General features: G+C 39.3%; 1 protein-coding gene across 1 annotated transcript in view; it reads right to left on the bottom strand.

Moving 5' to 3' along the window:
- The window catches only part of thsd7ba (thrombospondin, type I, domain containing 7Ba), a 153869-nt gene that overhangs the window by 100570 nt on the left and 34792 nt on the right, over positions 1-18507 (bottom strand). The window contains exons 3-6 of the mRNA XM_086052299.1: positions 13952-14277; positions 12721-12848; positions 10932-10982; positions 8984-9160 (exon numbers count right to left, since the gene is read on the bottom strand). Of these exons, the coding sequence (XP_085908425.1) occupies positions 8984-9160; positions 10932-10974 (220 nt within the window). The 5' untranslated portion in view covers positions 10975-10982; positions 12721-12848; positions 13952-14277. The remainder of the gene's footprint in view (positions 1-8983; positions 9161-10931; positions 10983-12720; positions 12849-13951; positions 14278-18507) is intronic.

Below are 18507 nucleotides of genomic sequence, written 5' to 3'. Positions count from 1 at the left end.
ATATTAGTATTAGTAGATATTATTACCAGTTTTTCAAGATATGAGCAAAATGAACATAAAAAGAATTACAAGTTGTGTATTTCAAACAACTCAACGTCTTCACTTTAGAAATGTCCCCACAAGCGTAATGCTAACACATAAAACACCTTTGATATGCTAACAATTAGCATCAATAGTTGTGGTGTTATAACCCTTTAGGCAATGGATATTTGAACACAAATGGTGAAGCAACATATATAGACAAAATACAGTACTCACAGACATTCATTCTTTATCCTTTGTAAAAAAATTTAAAAAAGACCAATAATGTGGCAGCTTATTGAGTCACTCTGAGAAGTGGTGAGTCTTCTTCATTAGTCTGTATGACTGCATTATACTGCCTCCTGGAGGCTAAAGCAGGCAAACCAGGAGGATCAGCACAATGAATTGAATTAAAGTATTACATCAGGGTGCATAAACCGTTTCATTCTTTACATTCTAAATAATTGTGTTATTACGATACGTTTGTGTGAAGTAAAATATTACAGGGTGCTATTTTCTGGGGGAGGCCAGAACAGATTCATGGCATTTCCATCGATTTCAATGGGGAAAGATGATTTGCGATACGAGTGTTTGAGTTCCAAGCATGGTCATGGAATGAACTGAACTTGTACCACAAGGCAGCGCTGCACAAGGAGCAAGCAAGGTGCCACTATATTCAAAGAACAATTTTAACGATTCATCATTAGAACAGAGTGAATGCTGAATTTGTCTTTCAGTGGCCAAAATGTATCAATTATGACCCTCACCAAAGTCATGTGCTGCTTACCTGATTGAGCATTTGACTTTTAGAAAATGTGTGAGAATTTACCTGACAACAAGCACGTAAAAACGTTTCGCATTCCTATGATAATGCCGTCAGTGATCTTTGTTCTCATGGCTCTGTGAAAAATGACTACAAATTCGATAATATGCATTCCAGGCCAGTAGTGGGTTGATGGCTGTTGATAAAGAAATGCTATGCGCGTGTGTATCAACCTTTTGTCAGTCTTTGAATATTCTTTGTTTGCATGGATGGAAGCAATATACTTTAATATGTTATGAGCCCGATACTACTACAGTTCCGTGTTCCATGATCAATGATTGGACTGTGCCGTACTTACCATTTCAGCGTGTTTTTACAATCGACCATTTTTTAGCGTTTAGTTCGTTTTTTCCAAAAATGTCAGCTTTGACACTCGTGGCAATGGCCCCTAGGACAACCATTTAAAAGGAACCTGCTGTATTGTTATGGTCACCTCAAAAATTGCCTTTTATACAAAAAGAGCAAGGGTAAAGCCTCACAAATGCCGAAAATAAAATATTTGTATGTCTGTGTCACAACAATTAGTTGATAGAGTGATGAATAAATCCCCTTTTAACATGCTGTGCTTTTGAAACGACGTAATGCAATTCTGAAGTGTAATGGAATGAAGGCTAAACAATAGAAACCACACTGGAATAAGTACCAGTTCTTACATAAACTGTTTCATTGTTATTGAATTGCGATGGTGTTTGACTATTTAAGCTTTTCAAAATGTAACAACTTAAATAATGCGGACAGTATGCAGTGTGCCAGCACAGAGTTCAAATCGATTGTGTATAAAGCATATCTTCTTCTTTTGAAGTATTCTTTCCTGTTTTACAGATCAGCTTGTTAGCTATCAGATCTTTCCAACGTTAGAATTTTCTGTGATGCCCTTTCGCTTTGGCAAGGAAATAAAATTCCCTCAAGAGTTTGTTTTCTTCTTAATGAAGCCCATGCTGCTTTTGGATGGATCACAGAGCATGCAACTCGTATATATGTTCAGTGCTAAGTAGTTCTGACATTTCGAAACAATAAGGTCACTTACACCATCAAACCTCAAATAACAAAGGATTACACACACGGGGAAACAATGACACTTGTGTAATATGCTGTTACTGAACATCTTAATATAAGACATGATTGTTTGGGCATTAGGCTTTAGCATCGTATCATCGGTAATAAAAAGTCGTTTGGCCAGAAGGTTCATTGGCCCATAACAAACTACACCTACAGTGAAGCATGGTAGTGGCATCATCTTTGGGGACGTTTTCCTTCAGCTGGAGCCTCAGACAAGGTGGAAGCAAGCAACAAAGAACAGTTCATACAGTAATTGCAGCCAGTGCGTCAAAACGTACAGGCTACTGCGAGAAACCTCAGAAAGCCTACTGGAACATCTGAAATTCATTTATTTATAAGGCCGTTTATCAGAGGCATTCTTAAATGTTGGCACTTGTGTACTGATACTCACATTTCACTTGAATTTGCATGTGAATGGTTAATTCTGAACACAGCCACATCTCACTTATGAGACGAGGGAAAAAAAATATAGAAAATTTAAATTTGAAAAGATCTATATTTATCTTGGTCTCATTTTCTTGAGGTCACAAAAGCCATTTGAACAGGGGTGTGCAGACTTCTTATATGCACTGTGTATCTGTAATATCATAATTGTGCTGCAGCTCTCCTGTATGTGGTGTAGGGAGCATTCAAAACTTGGCGCAAATTGTAAAATGCAGTGAGATTTTGGTCCCCGGTAGGTCCATATATGTTTGATATGGTGGATCACTGCACTACGTGACCCCAGTGCAAGTGAACTGTAACAACTGCGTAAATTAATTTCAATCAAAGCTGAACTTTTCTCACTGAGCTTCTCGGTTTAGTGTCATGATGCTCAGTATTGATTAAGAGAGTCAGAGAAGCATTGATTACCTCTGCCAAGGAGTTTACATTGGCAAGGGTTGTTCTCCTCAGTTGCTGAGAATCATTCCTCAGAAAATATTCCTTTGCAGTCCTGTGGGATTCTTCGCAATGATGACAACTTGGTGAATAGAAGTAATTCCTATCATTAAAAAAATAGATACTTTACGACAAACGCTGACAAAGCTTGTCGAGGTGGACCTAAAAATAGTGGATTTGTAGTTGTATGTATGCAACACTGGAGTTTCATTTTCCAAGAAGTTACAGTAAAAGCAGAGTCGGTGTGTCTACGACACGGTGCTTGGAGATTAAATATTCAGGTGATCCGAAGGACAAAGTGGTTAAATCTGTCATTGATAACAAGATGTTTTATAGCTGATATCCACGTTTCAGCATACAAGGCAGTTTGGAGTTTAAATGTTTGCGATAGACAGTCATCATCATAAACATTTTCATTTGGAGATTTTCACTGCACACGGCTTAAAATGTCAAAACACAGACATCACTGTGCAAAAACAAAGAATAAATAACAGACCGAAGCCACTTATCAGCCACACTTTTACTGCTATGGGATTATTAAACATTTTATCAAGCCCATTGTGAACAGTGAATCTTTTCTGTCGCATTAAAATTGTGTCAACACGTTACCATCCTTTTATCATCTTATTTTATATGTGTTAACGGATAATAAAAAACCCACACATTAAGAAAATGAATGAATAAACAAATAAATAAACTGCCAGTGTGTAGCCTTCAAGTGAGAGAAAAGCAGACCCAAAAAGGGGATGTAAATGTCTGATTAATTCAACTATTCATATAATGAGATTCACATATAATTTAATTTGATGTGTAATTGTGCCTCCAGGAGTGTTTCAAACTGTTTTTAGCACCTTTTTTTTTTTATAAACGAAATGGAGTGAAAGTTTAATCGCACTCGACGACAGACGCCTGTTTAAAATTAGAGGCGGACCGGCCTATAGACGGGTACTATTTTTTTCCCCCAGGAAAAAAAGGCGAATGACAGACGACGGAAGGGTACCCACGCTGCAGACGGATGACGAACAATGGATGCTCAATTTTTAGTAAAATGCCCAGCTCTGGTTATTACTGCATTTACATTTAATGAATTAATTTGCCATGATCGTCAAGATATTAGCGATTGCGACTTTGGTTGCTACATGACACCAACATGATAGCATTTTATGTAGTGGAGGTTTACATCATAGGTCGATGTTTCCACTTCAAGTTTATAATCATGTTAAAGCTCTTAATTGTTGTTCCATCATTACTGCCAGATGACCTCCTTCCTTAGTTAAAACAATGCTATTCCAAAACACGATTGACTATAAAAATAACATCTGACTGGGCATTCATGAGATATTGTTAAGCTTATACAGTGACACGACCCATTTAAATCCAACTATTCCATTGTGTTTCTTCCTCCTCCACATATCACAGAAAAAAAGCCATTTGTAAAGCAGCCAGCACATTGTCATGGAAGGCTCTAAGCTCCTCACAGCTCATTGTACTGCAGTACTCATCTTTGATTTCAGCTTTGAAGGCACACCACTATACAGCCAGACTTTGAAACGAAAGCGTTATATTATTGCCCGACTGTATCGCTGCTCAAATTAGTTCATTTTTCCCTCCAAACATGAGTCTGGGACAAGACCGGATCCTTCGGCTTTGGCCCTGTAAGCTTCCTAAATAATCTGGCGGGAGATCCTCTTCTCATTATGAAAAATCCTTTATTGTTCCCACTATTTTTAGAATGCTTGCCCCTTCACTGACTGTTATGAGTAAAAGTCACCACATAATTTACAGCGATAGAAAGGGTGTTTAATTTGATCACCGGCTGACAAAAACTCAATGCATCATTCCAATGATACCGTTCACTGAATTGTGCTGTGCACTGCCGTAGACTCAAGTTATCACTTTTTATCCTTCTGTTGTCTTTGTAAAAGTGGAAAATAAATGTAATTGTTGGTGATATCTCCACGTAAAGGCCACCTGGCATTTATTCAGTCTTCAAGGGTTTGAAGGCGAATGCCAACATTCCGACTTCATAACTGGCCTCAAAATATATATCGTTAGTTCCACAACAGTGCTACTAAAATGAAATCAAGAACATACACTGTGCAACTACAATATATCAGCGATGAAAAAGGTTGATCACCTACTCTTTTTTTTTTTTTTTTTTTTTGTGGTAGCTGCGACAGAATTGTTCTCACATTTAACTTGATTGAAAAACCTCTTCACTGGAAAAAAAATAAAAGAACCTTGCACTGGAGTTCGATAAATGCCAAGAGCCCACCCAGCATCTTGCAGTACATGCACAATTAATAGAAGAAGTCAGGGTCAATGTAACACGTGATCGGAAGGTGGGTGGGTTTTTCATATCAATAGGTCAAAGTGTCCTTGAGCAAGACTGCTTGTGATAAAGCTGGGCCATAATTTGTATTGAAGTCTTTAGCATCTTCGCCTGAAAGCGACCATGAGAAATCTCAAAAGCCTGATTCTAACAACACGCTTTAGCTTTCACCCATTCAACTGATCATAAGCCATGTTCAATTTTCACTGTTGAGGAGGAAAAACTCCGACGTAGTCCCATTTTTAACGCAGTGTCAACGCAGCCAAATATGTGTTTTGCCTCTCTTAGCACAAATGCAACAATAGACTGTAAAATATAATAAATTCCTGAGTAGGACCATGCATTCTTAAAACTGCCGGGTCGAAAGTAACCCAAATTGGGTGAAATCGCCAACCTAGCGCTGGGTCCAAAAGGGACAGAGAAAACGTTGTGTTATTTATCCCCATCACATTGGGTTGAGGATTTCACCCAGCATGTTGAGTCAAGGTTTTCATCCAACAAGGGCTACTAAAAACTACCCATACTGATGAGTTAAAGCTACCCAGAAATGAGTTACCAGGTTATCAGTATAACTGGATGGGCCGTCCACCCTGACTGGGGAACTGGAACCCCAATCCCTGTCCAAAGTGTTATCCACTGAGCCATCCGGCCGCCACCAACATTTTCTAAGAATTGCACATTCAATTTATTTCAACTTCATTACATAAAACTGGCAGCCACACTCTAAAAACATTTGGGTTAAAAATAACACAATTTTGGGTCAAAAATGGACCGATCCGCTAATTGGGTTAATTTGATCCACATTCTTGTATTGTTTTTTTTACAAAGCAGCACAATTTTTGGGGTTGTTTTGTGCAAAACTACCAATTTTGGAGGGTTGTTTTCTGCAAAAACAACCCAGAAAGTTGGGTCAAATTGATCCAAGTAGTGGATTGCTCCATTTTTGACCCTATATGGTGTTATTTTTAACCCAACTGTTTTTAGAGTGCAGCTTCAGCTCTTCAGCCCACCCAAATCCAATCTGCTGGCTCAAAATAATCAACACACCCTGTGGTGAAAGTAATCAAATATGTTCAAAATCCACCCCCCGTAGGTGGGTTCGGTTAAAAACAATCCAGCATGTTTTAGTATGTGGGAATCTAGAGCTTTCTCATAAACTATTAATATATATTTAGTTGTTTTACTACACTTCAACACAAACATTTGGCCAGGGCATGAATAATTTTCAGTGTACATTAATGTAAGTCTTTTCAGAAATAATTGCCAAATGACTTAAAATGTGTGGGCTTTTGACTGTCAAGAGACTTTCTGTGCACAATAATTGAATAATTATGCCATTAGCCACACTATTTCAGAGCTATATTCTGCTCTCCATGGCGCTGATGAAGGTCAAGCTTAAATGGATTCAGCTCTGTTTGACTCCCAGCGACTCACAAAAGATTCACCCCACATTGCTTGTGGCCTAGATAGACACACTCAATCATGTGGTTCTGCATAACTTAGGGCAGAGCTTTCTGAAAACTAATTGTTAAATCCAACTGAAACTTCACATCCTCATCATTATGTTTAAGTCCACGTTTTGGGTTAATGGCTACTGGACATTAGAGGACCTTTCTATGGCAGTGGAATGTCCTCCCTGCGCTTGTTTTTTCCCTTAGTCTTTTATTTTCTTTTTTTGAGTGAATGGTGAATGTGAATTTGTCTATGTACGTCCTGTGATTGACAAGTGATTAGTCCAGGGTGTACACCTGGGAGATGCTCATGGGTGTTTTGAGAAAAAAAAATTCCCCCCCCCCCCAAAAAAAAATCACCTTCACTTATATATATCCTTGTATATTAAAACTAATTAATAGCATTAACTCTTAAAATAGAAGAGCTAACAGCTTCAAATCTAAAGAAATACCCAATTAACATTATTACAAATGACAATACCAAATAGACTAAACAAGCTGTGTGCTGGATTTTGTTTCAAATCATACTGTGGTGAGCTACACTAAACAGTATCAAAAACACCACAATTTATTTTACACTGCAGTGCAATCAGCTCACACCTTTTTTCCTATGGCTATGAAACTGTATTCATCCTAGTTGACCAAATCACAGTATAACCATCTAATAAAAAATGCATATGTTTTATCCAAAGCTATTACACGCTTTATTTGTCTTGTTGCAAATGTACCAAATTGTTTATGGAACAACACAAGCATGTCATCTGGCACTTAACAGAATAAAATTTGGAGATGATTCCAACATATCTTTTTTAGTTATGTACATGTAAAATAATGAATTTTCTCTGATGAAAATGATGAAAAAACAGCACATAAAGCCCAGGCTGCTGCGATCGTCAGCCAACCAAATTACAACCTTCTACTGATGAATGCATTATGCTTCAACAATTGATCCCTTTTCCTCAGAGTCAAACACTTAAGGGTGACACATTCTGAGGCAAAGCATCTCAAGTTTGGGATTTTCTTTACAGGGTCTCAAACAACAAGACATAAGCCAGCAGTGACTCACATAACACTTCAAAATCTCACCCGGGATACTTTTTTGATTCCATCCCTTTTGAACATGCGGTCTTTCAAGTGAAATTAATCAGCCTCTTTATCACTTAGGCAGTGTCATTACCCAGACACAAAGTGCGAAGTGAGCGCACTAATTGCCCAGCAAGGGGGGGGGCCTTTTCTCTGGGTCTTCACGTTTTCTTCCTCCAGCTGCTTTGCAACTGCGCTTTCAATTGAATTTGTGAAGTGAGCTAAGGGTGACTTGTGAGATGCGTTCAAAGTCCCCCCCCACACACACACACCTCCCCCACGAGACTTATGAATGAATGAATTGCTTTATTACAGACTCAGGGTCCAGACACAAACAAACCAAGTACACAATATAAAACAAACAAATATACATGTGGGATGACAGTAAGTAATTTTTGCCCATTTGTAAAAAAAATGCCCAAGCCCACTTAAACGGTTCTATATTTTTTGTTTTTGTAATTATTACATGTTACTCCGTTTGTTTTGGACATATACAAGAAGTTCTGTAAAGTAAAGTAGTCTGTTGCAGGTAGCGAGAATTGATTACTAAAGAGCTTAGTGTACATTTATTTTTGTACTTCTAAGTTGTCCTTTGTTGTTTATGCTAGTCAAAAAATCCTTTAGTGAAACTGGCATGGTCATGTCATGTCTCGTCTATTGCAGTGCAATGTGGCCCAATTAAAGACAGCGACATTTCACTTCCTCAAGTGACTCCATCCAACCCCTACATACACACAGACCAATATATATAAAATATTATGCCCAAAAGGTTATGCTTTTCGTTCAAAGGCGTTAAAAAAAAAAAAAAAAAAAAGACAGGTCCCCAAAATATTCTTGTCAAATTTATGGCAATAACATCTTAAAATTGGTAATACGAAAACATAACATAAGGAAAAACCCATCATTGTAACGTCATTCGGGTATTATGTGGAAAAACTGAGCTGCCTTGGTGGAGGCGCTCACTTTCCAAAGGTTGTCTTTTCAACGTGCATTAGTGTAACAATCCAAGCCCAGCATGTAATCACTAAGACAGATGTTATTTCTGTGCCTACAGAGTGATGATGAGCAGTTATGAGACCTCCACTGTGGCACTACGCCTCCCGGTAGAAGAAGTCTTCTCAATACAACAATTCAATCAAAACAGGAGAGCAAAACATTCAGAGAGATTCAACCATCCCACTGAAAATATTAGATATTAACCATTTCCTTCCTCCGTGGCTAATGCTGCTTTGATTTATCAGCGATGAGATCAATCAAATGAGTCACAGCAGAAATCAAGGTTTCATTTAGATGAGCACTTGTCAAATGGCCATGAACAAAAAAAATATTCTTTACCTGTTTTCCATGTGAACTGATGATCCACGTGAAACACAATATCTGATCGAACATGGATGAGTAAGAACGACCAGAGGACGAAGAAACAGAGGTAGTTCCCAGTTCCCCGTGCCCAGGCAATGACCCCAAAGTCATCCTTTAAAGTCATAGTCCAGCCCATTGCTTCCTTTCTTACTTCTGTGGGAAAGACAGAAAAGTAATCAGAAACTCACTTTCAGATGAACATCGTGACCCAAACATATTTTTTTCTAAGAATGTGTTCTATGCAGGCCCACTAGTTGAATCACAGCATTCTGATTAATATTGTGTTTGTGGAGTGTGAGTTAAGAAACAAAATACACCCGTCTTTAGCCATCTGTGGGGGCGGCCATTTTGTCACTTCTGTCGACTGAAAATGACATCACAGATGCTCAGGGCTCATATAACGACCAATCATAGCTCAGCTTCAGAAAACAGGTGAGCTGCGATTGGTCATTATCTGAGCCCTAAGGGTGTGTGAGGTCATTTTCAATCGACAGAAGTAACAAAATGGCCGCCCCGTGAGATGGCTTAAAGTGGGTGGATTTTGCTGCTTCACTCCTATTTCCTATTAATCATAATCACCTTGTTTCAACTAGTGGGCCTGCACAGAACGTATTCTTGATAAAAATATGTTTGGGCTGACCTCCCCTTTAAGGAGTCTCCTTCATCTTCCAACACTTTTACATCGTTGATTCATGACTCCTAACATTTGACATATTGCCTGCCCTTCCTTTGTTAAAAACCACCATAAATAATTAGTCAAGGCCTCCCAATGTACAATACAAGTGGAAAGGTGTTGGAGAGACTTAAATCATGGTGTAACAGAAGGGATGTGGGCCTTTTTACTGTGGCTTATTTATTGCTCTTGGCTATTACATGGATTCTGGTCCTAATAGTGTTAAGAGGGATTAGTCCTGGATTCACAGGCCCTCAATTGTGTTCCACCGACAGATATGACAACATAATTTAATCCACATGACCTCAAATGAGAAAAAAAAAAAAAAAAACTACAGTGTTTGAAAAATTGATTCATTATGACTTATTTGTTGATTGGTTGGTTGGTTTGTTAATTAACAGACAAATTATTTTTCACTGAGGATTTTTGAGACGTGTTCATAATAGACTGGCCTTGGTGAAGGTTTGTGCTCCGCTGAATGCTATTCTTGTCCATAGACATAAACACTCATTACATTAAGCATGCATAGTGTCACTGTTGCTCCATATTTTGGCAATTACACATTTTTTTCACAAATCTATACTACTGGTCATTCTTTTCATGGGTTTGTTATTTTTACAAATTGTCAATACATCAAAAGTGCTGAAAATGGCTTGCTGTCTTTCACGATGCAATGCAACGTCTCAACAAGCATGCAGTTGTTTTGGTTTCCCGAAAAGTGACAGTTCTGAGATGCGAAGATTCTGCGAGGAACGTTGCCACAATTGTGTCTGATAGGCAATCCGTCACGATTTGAAGAGCTACATATGGTGTGTCGGAAGAAAACAAAACAAAGAAAAAATGAAATGAATATAGGCTTACTTTGACTCAGGTAAGCGAAAGTGGATGGTTGTTTAAGTTGTGTTTAATGAGGAGCCTGAGAGAGCACAGATGGCTTGTTGCCCAGATGTGAGTTTCCAGATGCCAACATGACAGGCTGTTCAATTTTCCTTTGAATATGATATGCAGTCAGAGGTATCATTGGCCTTATATGCCTTCAAAATGGATGTAAACAAAGGATTTGGATGTTTGCATTCATCCTAGTTTGTATTCAAGTTACAAATCTAGCTTTCATCATTTTAAATCCATCGTATAGAGAGAAAGTACAATACGTGACTTTTTTAATAGTTGACATGCTGATAGCTAGGGAATGTATTTTGTTTGTGAGTTGTCTGGCACATATACAAACAATATACCAACAAAACAATATACCTCTAACAAATGTAGCTTGGTTGTTCATTGACAAACCGCACATGACTTGACCTGTAAAAACAAAACAAAACAAAAAAACCTGCAAATCTTGACCAGTTCGGTATATTTCAAAGAGCCAGATGTATGAGGTCAGGTAACCATAGGGACCTCGTGGTTTAGGATGACTTCAAATCTGGCTTTTCTTTATTAAGCCACAGATTTGCTTGGGCTTTAGCCATCTGCCAGCCCTTCAGTATCAAGGCGGAATACAAGCTATCATGAAAATCTGTGAAAAGAAAAGCTCTTAACTGCTAAATATCTGGGTCAATGGAACCGTGCCAGGCACTCAGTAGCTCCAGAAAACCTGGCATAGAGCAGCGTGGCTCAGATGCTGCAGTGCCTGCTGTTAGATACTCCATGATGTGATGGAATGCAATCTGCCTGCTTGTCTCCTGCGGTGCTTGTTTGTGGCTCACTCGCTGGATTTGGCGTACACATCTTGGATCTATCATAAGAGGACAGATGAGCATTGCTCAACCGAATTCTCCGTCACAGGTGGTCTCAGTAATGGATGTTTGATTCCAGCTATTAAAACGAATGGAAATGGCTAATTTGATAAGGAAGGATTCTGAGCAATCATCAACCTCAAGTTATCCAAAGGGATAGTTCCATCTGATGTGACAATATATCTTTTTGGGGTTTCTAGTGGGGATACTGTCCTCTCCAATATAGCCACAATTAAGACATCATTTCATTTGGGGCCTTCATAATTTGAAGGAATGATCTTGACAGCCTTATAAATGTCATGTAAAATACTGCTCTCACTAGACTATAGCTCAAGTATTCAATGGACTGCAATGCCAATACTGATTGCCAATGTAAGAAGAACAATTTTGTTAACAATTGTAAACCAATCCAAGACACCCGGGAAGCTAATTAGCAAACCGCCAGATTCCCGTTCTATCCCCCCCTATTGGTCATTGTTATTTTTCATTTTTCTTGGACAGGTTGTGAATGTGACGTCAAATTCCTTGTGTTTTTACTTACTTGGCCAAAAAAGACTGTTCTGATTCAGGTTTCCACATTTATGGGGCGTGGCTAAAACAGTGCCTGGTGACGCACTTAAGAATCTTCCCCAATATATAAACTTGAGCGCGGTTGTTGACATCAGGAGTTAGTCGGCACAATTGCGAGTTATTATAATTTCTCGGTCCATTTCCACCACTACGTTGTGCAATTAGCAAAGCTTACACCCTGAAAATGCATCTTCCCTGGATGCCACCTTTTACAGAACAACTCGGTGTCATTATTTAAATTCCTACGTGTTATGTATCCGGTGTTATCCAGGCTAGTTGATGCGCAAAGCATTGTGGGTATACAACTAGCGGGAAGTATGTGCTCATGTAGCATGAATCACAGGCTGACTAATGTGACTTAACTGACGAACTGCCGATTACAATTTGGTTCATCACAAAAAAATCACAGACGGGTATACCCAGGCCGCTGATGGATGATGGACCAGCAAAATTTTGTGAAATGCCCAACCCTGCCTACGTCGGTAGAATATATTCCAGCCACCGCAGGGTTTAAGTGGACATATATTCGGGGCTCAACCATGTAGGGATGTGTAGGTATAAAAGCAGAATAAAGCATGTACCGTAGCTTTAAGAAAACATGCTGACAATATAGTTTGTAATGGAAACAAAATTGTATAATACCATTATTTTTATTGACTTTCATAAATAAGGTTGCCATGTTGCTGCCTTTCATGCATTGCGGTAAATGGTTTTTTTTTTTTTTTTTTTTTTACCTGAGCAAAGCCCAACTGTTGTGGTTACAACACTTGTTATTTTGCCAGTTCACAAAATTGCTTTGGAAATGCTGCTCTGTGCCATGCTGGAAGTCATCAATTCTTCCACAGCAGCTGGAAATGGAATACTCCTCAAACGAAGAAAGGAGCAAAAGTAAAGCAAAAAAGATTACAATTGATTTTTTTTTTCCCCCGCTTTCAAATGCAGACACTAATAATTGTTGTTTGGATGCGTTCGGGTGATTCAAATCAAACCGATTTTGTTCAAAAAGTTGCTGTGCTTAGATTAAAGCTGTTAAAAGAAAATTCCTACCAAACATCATTTGTTTCTGAACTATTTCGATGGGTTTGCCTCAAAGACAATTTCAGATAGCAGACTGAGCTACTGGGATTGTGTTTTGGAAGCTATGATCTCTCCCCTCAAACTATCCTGATCTGCTTGCTTTTATAGTATTACTGCATTTTGTTGTCGAGTCGAGAGACAGCTGAAGGATACAGAGTACGTTGTTTTTAAGAAAAAAGGAATCAACTGCCCTTTAAAGTCTGGCAAGGTGTTATAATCAAAAAAGACAAAAAACAACCAAACAAGCACAAGCATGCATTTTCAACTATTATACCCATAACTTCAACACCGTTTTAATTTCACTGAGTACTTGTTTACGTTGTACTGGTAGAAGCACCAAAATGTCGCTTAACCGCTGAATGAATAACCATTTTATTGATTCTCCCCTCAAGTGGCCCAATTGGGATATGAGGCAGAAAAAACTAATAGTAATTGGATGCTTTCAAATCGGTATCATTCATTTCTCTATCTTATGTGGATAAAAATGTAATCTAAAATGATTTTCTGTTAGTGTGCTGTATACGCACACTCCCGGCCAAACAGCAAAAACACTTAGAGGAGCACAGCCCATTAAATGGGCGAAACAGCCTGCCTGGAGACCAAACTAATCGGTATGTAATGTTTAGTATAATGTTTTTTTTACCTCCCTGTTGTCCCTGCCCGCTGTCACTTGCAATTGTGCGGCGGCGTGTTCAGCGTTCAGTAAATGTAAACACAGTGATATCGGATACGGGTCACTATGTGACCTGTAAATAGGCAATACATAATTGATGCAGGCAATAATAAGTATTGATCAGAAGACGACTTACAGAGTAAATGCAGCTGAGAAATACTTTTTATACATACTGTAAAATTTGCAATACAAAGCTGTGCAAACGAACATTGTACCTGGTCAAGATGATTGCCAGTCATCCCTTTGGGCAATGTTGTTGGTTCAGATAGAGACCAGCCCTTCTGCGGCTTAACCAGCAAGGCAGGGGAGGCTTCCAAAGATGTTAAGTCTGACAGGCGAGGTAAATCAGATGTATCAGGTTCTCCTCCTCGAGCACCATGCAGTGGCTTAATCCGGTGTGAGTCAATGTGCCGAGGGCTGGTACAGTGTCACACCTCCAGCCGCATCTAGTACTATTAAGCCCCTGGCGTTGGATCTGTCGAGTACCCACCCGCTGATGCTCCTGCCAAGTTGGGCACTGGAGTCAGCAAAGAGACGGCGTCTGAAGGTTGGGAAGACACAAACCACACCGATAGGTAAACATCTGATGTAACAGCGTAGGGAGAAATGTTCACTTCACACAACAACAATCTTGCATTGACGATAGCCATTAGTAAAATGTTTTCACTGTGTATATTTTTTTCAATGAATACTCACTTAACTCTTATGTATTATTTGGACGACTACTTTTTACTTTTATGTGAGTCATATTCTAAAGTAAGAGTACGCTTTAGTATACTTTGTGGAAACTCTATCCACCTATGCCTATAGTTTGAATATATGCATGTTTGATTTGTGTTGTACTTTGTAAGACTAAAATGACTGCAGTGCCTTATGTCAACACAAAAGAAGTTAAAGAAGCCACATCAATATTGTGGTAAATATGTATTGGTGTTTTAACCATAGACACCATGTTTGGAAATTAACGTTTTTTTTAATAAAACTAACTGAATATTTTAGGGACAGCACTGTGGTGTAGGGGTGAGTACATCTGCCTCACAACAGAGGTCCCAATTTGGAATCTCTGCTCAGGTGTTCCTGTGTCACAGACTGCAAAAATATTCATGTTATGCATGTCATCAACATCGACTGCCCTTGTTTCACATCCAGTCCCGTTAGCTTCCTTTCAGTCCCAGCTCACATGTTTCACTCTTACATTGACCTTCCTGGCCATGCTCCTGAAAGCCCCAAGATCCCAGTCACCTCGACTTTATTTCCCCTGGTGCTTAGATGCTTTAGTTTGCTCTTCCACTCAGCCTTCAATACACTTGGCTCTGTAGGAAATCGTCTCCTCCGACAACACAGTAAATAAACCCCGAATGCCACAAAGGTGCTTCTGAGCCACATTAATTAGACATGCAAACACCTGCTTTTATTAACACGGCAAAAGTCTAGTCTAGACTAGATTATTGGTATCGTCTCGCCTCATTACGGGCTGGTCAACTTTCCAGAACAAAAGGGGATTACCTCAGTTGTCTGATCTGATGTCACATGATTAAAGCATTCATATATCAGTCAAAGAGAAATATGCTAACATGCAGCGCAATACATTTTGCACATTGCGGGATGAGTATATGAAAATATATTAATTTACCAAGCAACTTGTGAGGAGAAGCGGTATAGATAATGGATGGATATATATGATCGAAACCTGAGGTGAATTGCAATACGTTTTTTTTTTTTTTTCAAATAGTGTGTTCTTCTTGTGTAAGTATAATTTTGAAATGCCAACAATTTTATTTTTGCAATTTATTGTCTATTCTGAGTGAAGGGCTGACTTGGAGCCAGTCACAAGAAGTAGTCACGCCATATCAACAATAACAAAACTTCCTTCAACTCTGCATCTGGCCCATTTGGGCCAATTGTGACAAATGTGCTCGTCTCTCCCAGAACAGACTGTCCCAAGTTTTAAATCCAACGGTACGCAAGACAGGCACATAACTGTACATCCAACTGTCATACACTTGGACCAAGTTACTGGCCTTCCCCAAAATTACTGGCGCAATCTTCCACTAACTCTTCCAAATACGATTACTTGAAACTTTATCTTCCTTTGCGCTGCTGTATTAAACGTTCGATGGAGACCAAATCGCTCTTTTTAATACAAGATAGCAGTTGTTAGGATGTTCTGTATGCAAAACTATCACAGCGATGACAAGCTGAGTTTTGGTCCTTTCTGCCTACAATTCCTTAATCAAGTGGCCGTACTTATTCATACGGCTTGGCCATACCAGGAGAACTCAATGTTTGTCTGAAGCCGTACAGTACACTTTAACCACAAAAAGAGGAAAAGAAAACAGAATGTTGCGGGATTAATTATTGTCGCATAGCTTTGCAACCTTTTTCCCACCGTTTTCCGTTTGATTTAATATCTTTCCCATAGCATGCATTTATATGCAACAGGTTTATACTTCAACATGTATTGCAGCCTGCCTTTTAACCACCTCATTGAGCCGCAAGCTAGCTGCAAGGAAATGTCTCCTGTTTTTCAACCACTGTCAGTTTGAAAAGTTTGTGATTGTTTGGGCCGTTTAAAGATGAGGGAGCTCAATTGATGCGGTAACAGGTCATTCTGCCCCTCGACCCCAAGAGACTAATTTTACCCTCAATTGTTGAGCAGTGGCATTCACCACATCTGTCTCAGAAACGACAATTTTGGATAACTTTAATATATTTTTTGGTGGCATCTGAAGGAGAGGCATATCTCTGCACTGCCAGCAAACAGGCGGACATACTAGGCAACTGCTCTTGAAGCAAGGGTTGTGAACTCAATCAGCCACTTGTTTATCCTTGTGGCATGAAAGTACTTTGGTCCGTTCTGATTGCCTCCCTTTGCAGTGGTGTGTCTAGATAGGCAAGCCGATGGGGTCAAAGCATTGATAACAGCGGGAGAGAATTTTTTACTTAGTCCTGACCTCACCGCCTCCGGCCTGGTACCACTATACGACCAAATAATATCACTACACAAGCTTTGCGCATGTATTGCTCACCATTTTGTCTTCTCCAAACTACACTGCGCAGCATATCTCGGGGAAAAACAAATCCGACCTCGTAGAACTTCTTCATACATCTTTTTAGAGATCAACAGAGAGTGCTTACAATTATTGCAAAAAAAAAAAAAAAGATGCATGATTACTCAAAAGTCTGATAAACTGACTTTGCTTGATTAAATATGATTATATAAAAATCCTCCAAGTTTGTTGCAGTTGCCACTTTCAAGTGTTCCTCAAAACAGCACTGCAAGGTGTTTATTTAGTAAAATATGATCCCAGGAGGCTACTGATGTAACACAGTACAGCTATTAAGTTCCTTGTTGTCTCTCTTTATTTTTAGATTGACTTGGGTTGGAATCTCATTTGATTAGCAGGCAGGGATGGAACAGCTTCAGAGTATTGCTGGATTGCATTGATTAAAAGAAAGTGTGATGAGACTGACTTTATTTGAAAAAGGCAAATGTGTGTGCATTCCGGAAAGTCTTAATTGAACTACAGAAATAAAATTAGATATGACTGGAAATGTTTACTTCTACAATGCCAAAACTAATATGTTCAACTATGGCCCGCAGCTCAGCAGTTTAAAAAAAAAAAAAAAAACATCATTCGCCCTAAAAGACGGGCAAATAATATCGCCATCCATCAACGCTATTCATCAACAATTATCGTACTCAACTCATCTTTACCATTTATGTGTGTAATATTTACTCACTTTTCCTCTTTCAACAAAAAACAATAGCTGTATTTAGAATAAATTAAAAATGGCTTCATTTTAGTATGATATCAACCTAATAGATCTAACTGGACACTTGTCTCACACAATAAATATTTCATCCAAACATGAAAAGCGGTCTCTCGGAAAATTTAAAACCGACGCAGAGCAAAGACAAACACAAACGCTGCGATATGATTAGCTCCATTGGTGTAAACATATCTTATAAGAACAAGATAAGACTCTGTGGAAAAACACAGCCGATGCTGGGCTTGCCAAAGGTGAAAGGACATCTCTTATCTGCCTTTTACGGAATGCTAATTGGTTGCGTTTCAGTAAATTAATCATCAGAGGAAGTGGGGGGAAGAAGCGACTGAGGTGGACACCGATGAAAAGTTATTCCAGGATGCGAGAACTCCAGCAAAATGGATTTGAAGCACAAACAGACTAAAGCAAATGCCTCTGAAATGACTCCACAAAAGGACAAATGAGAGGGATAGAGTGCCTGAAAGAGAAACAAACCGTTCCTGCATAATCGGATTTGTTGTGTGTGTGGCTGTTCCGCCTGCCTGGCATCCCAACCCCACACCTCCCTTCATTAAAAAGAAAAACTATAATTAATGCAGAACTGGCTATAATCCTGGTCACGCCGTCCCTTTTTCAATTGAAAGCAACGTCTTGTGGGACTGGGAAATGCAGGTGAGCGTATCTGAGTCCTGACTATGGAGGACCCAGAGGGAATTGTTGCACTGCGAGGGAGCCATCACTGTGAACAAGGGGCTGGCGTGACGGCGTCAGGATTAATTTTGAGAGAGTCGGGTAGCTGAGGCAGGCTGATAACATGGGTCAGTAGCTGCACAGACACCTGGACTGCAGATGCTCCTCTAGAAAGCAGCTTTAATGTACAGAGAGCCATGTGTATTTATAGTGTGTGGTCCCAAGGATTTGGCGACACGTGTCAGAGGAGGAAGATCAGTCAATTGATGACGGACAAAACAAGACAGGTGAACAAAAGGGCAATGAAAAA

This window comes from Filicampus tigris, chromosome 14, assembly GCF_054856515.1.
Source record: "Filicampus tigris isolate MCC_2025a chromosome 14, RoL_Ftig_1.0, whole genome shotgun sequence".
Taxonomy (NCBI): Eukaryota; Metazoa; Chordata; class Actinopteri; order Syngnathiformes; family Syngnathidae; genus Filicampus; species Filicampus tigris.
This window is presented reverse-complemented; position numbering and strand designations above follow the sequence as displayed.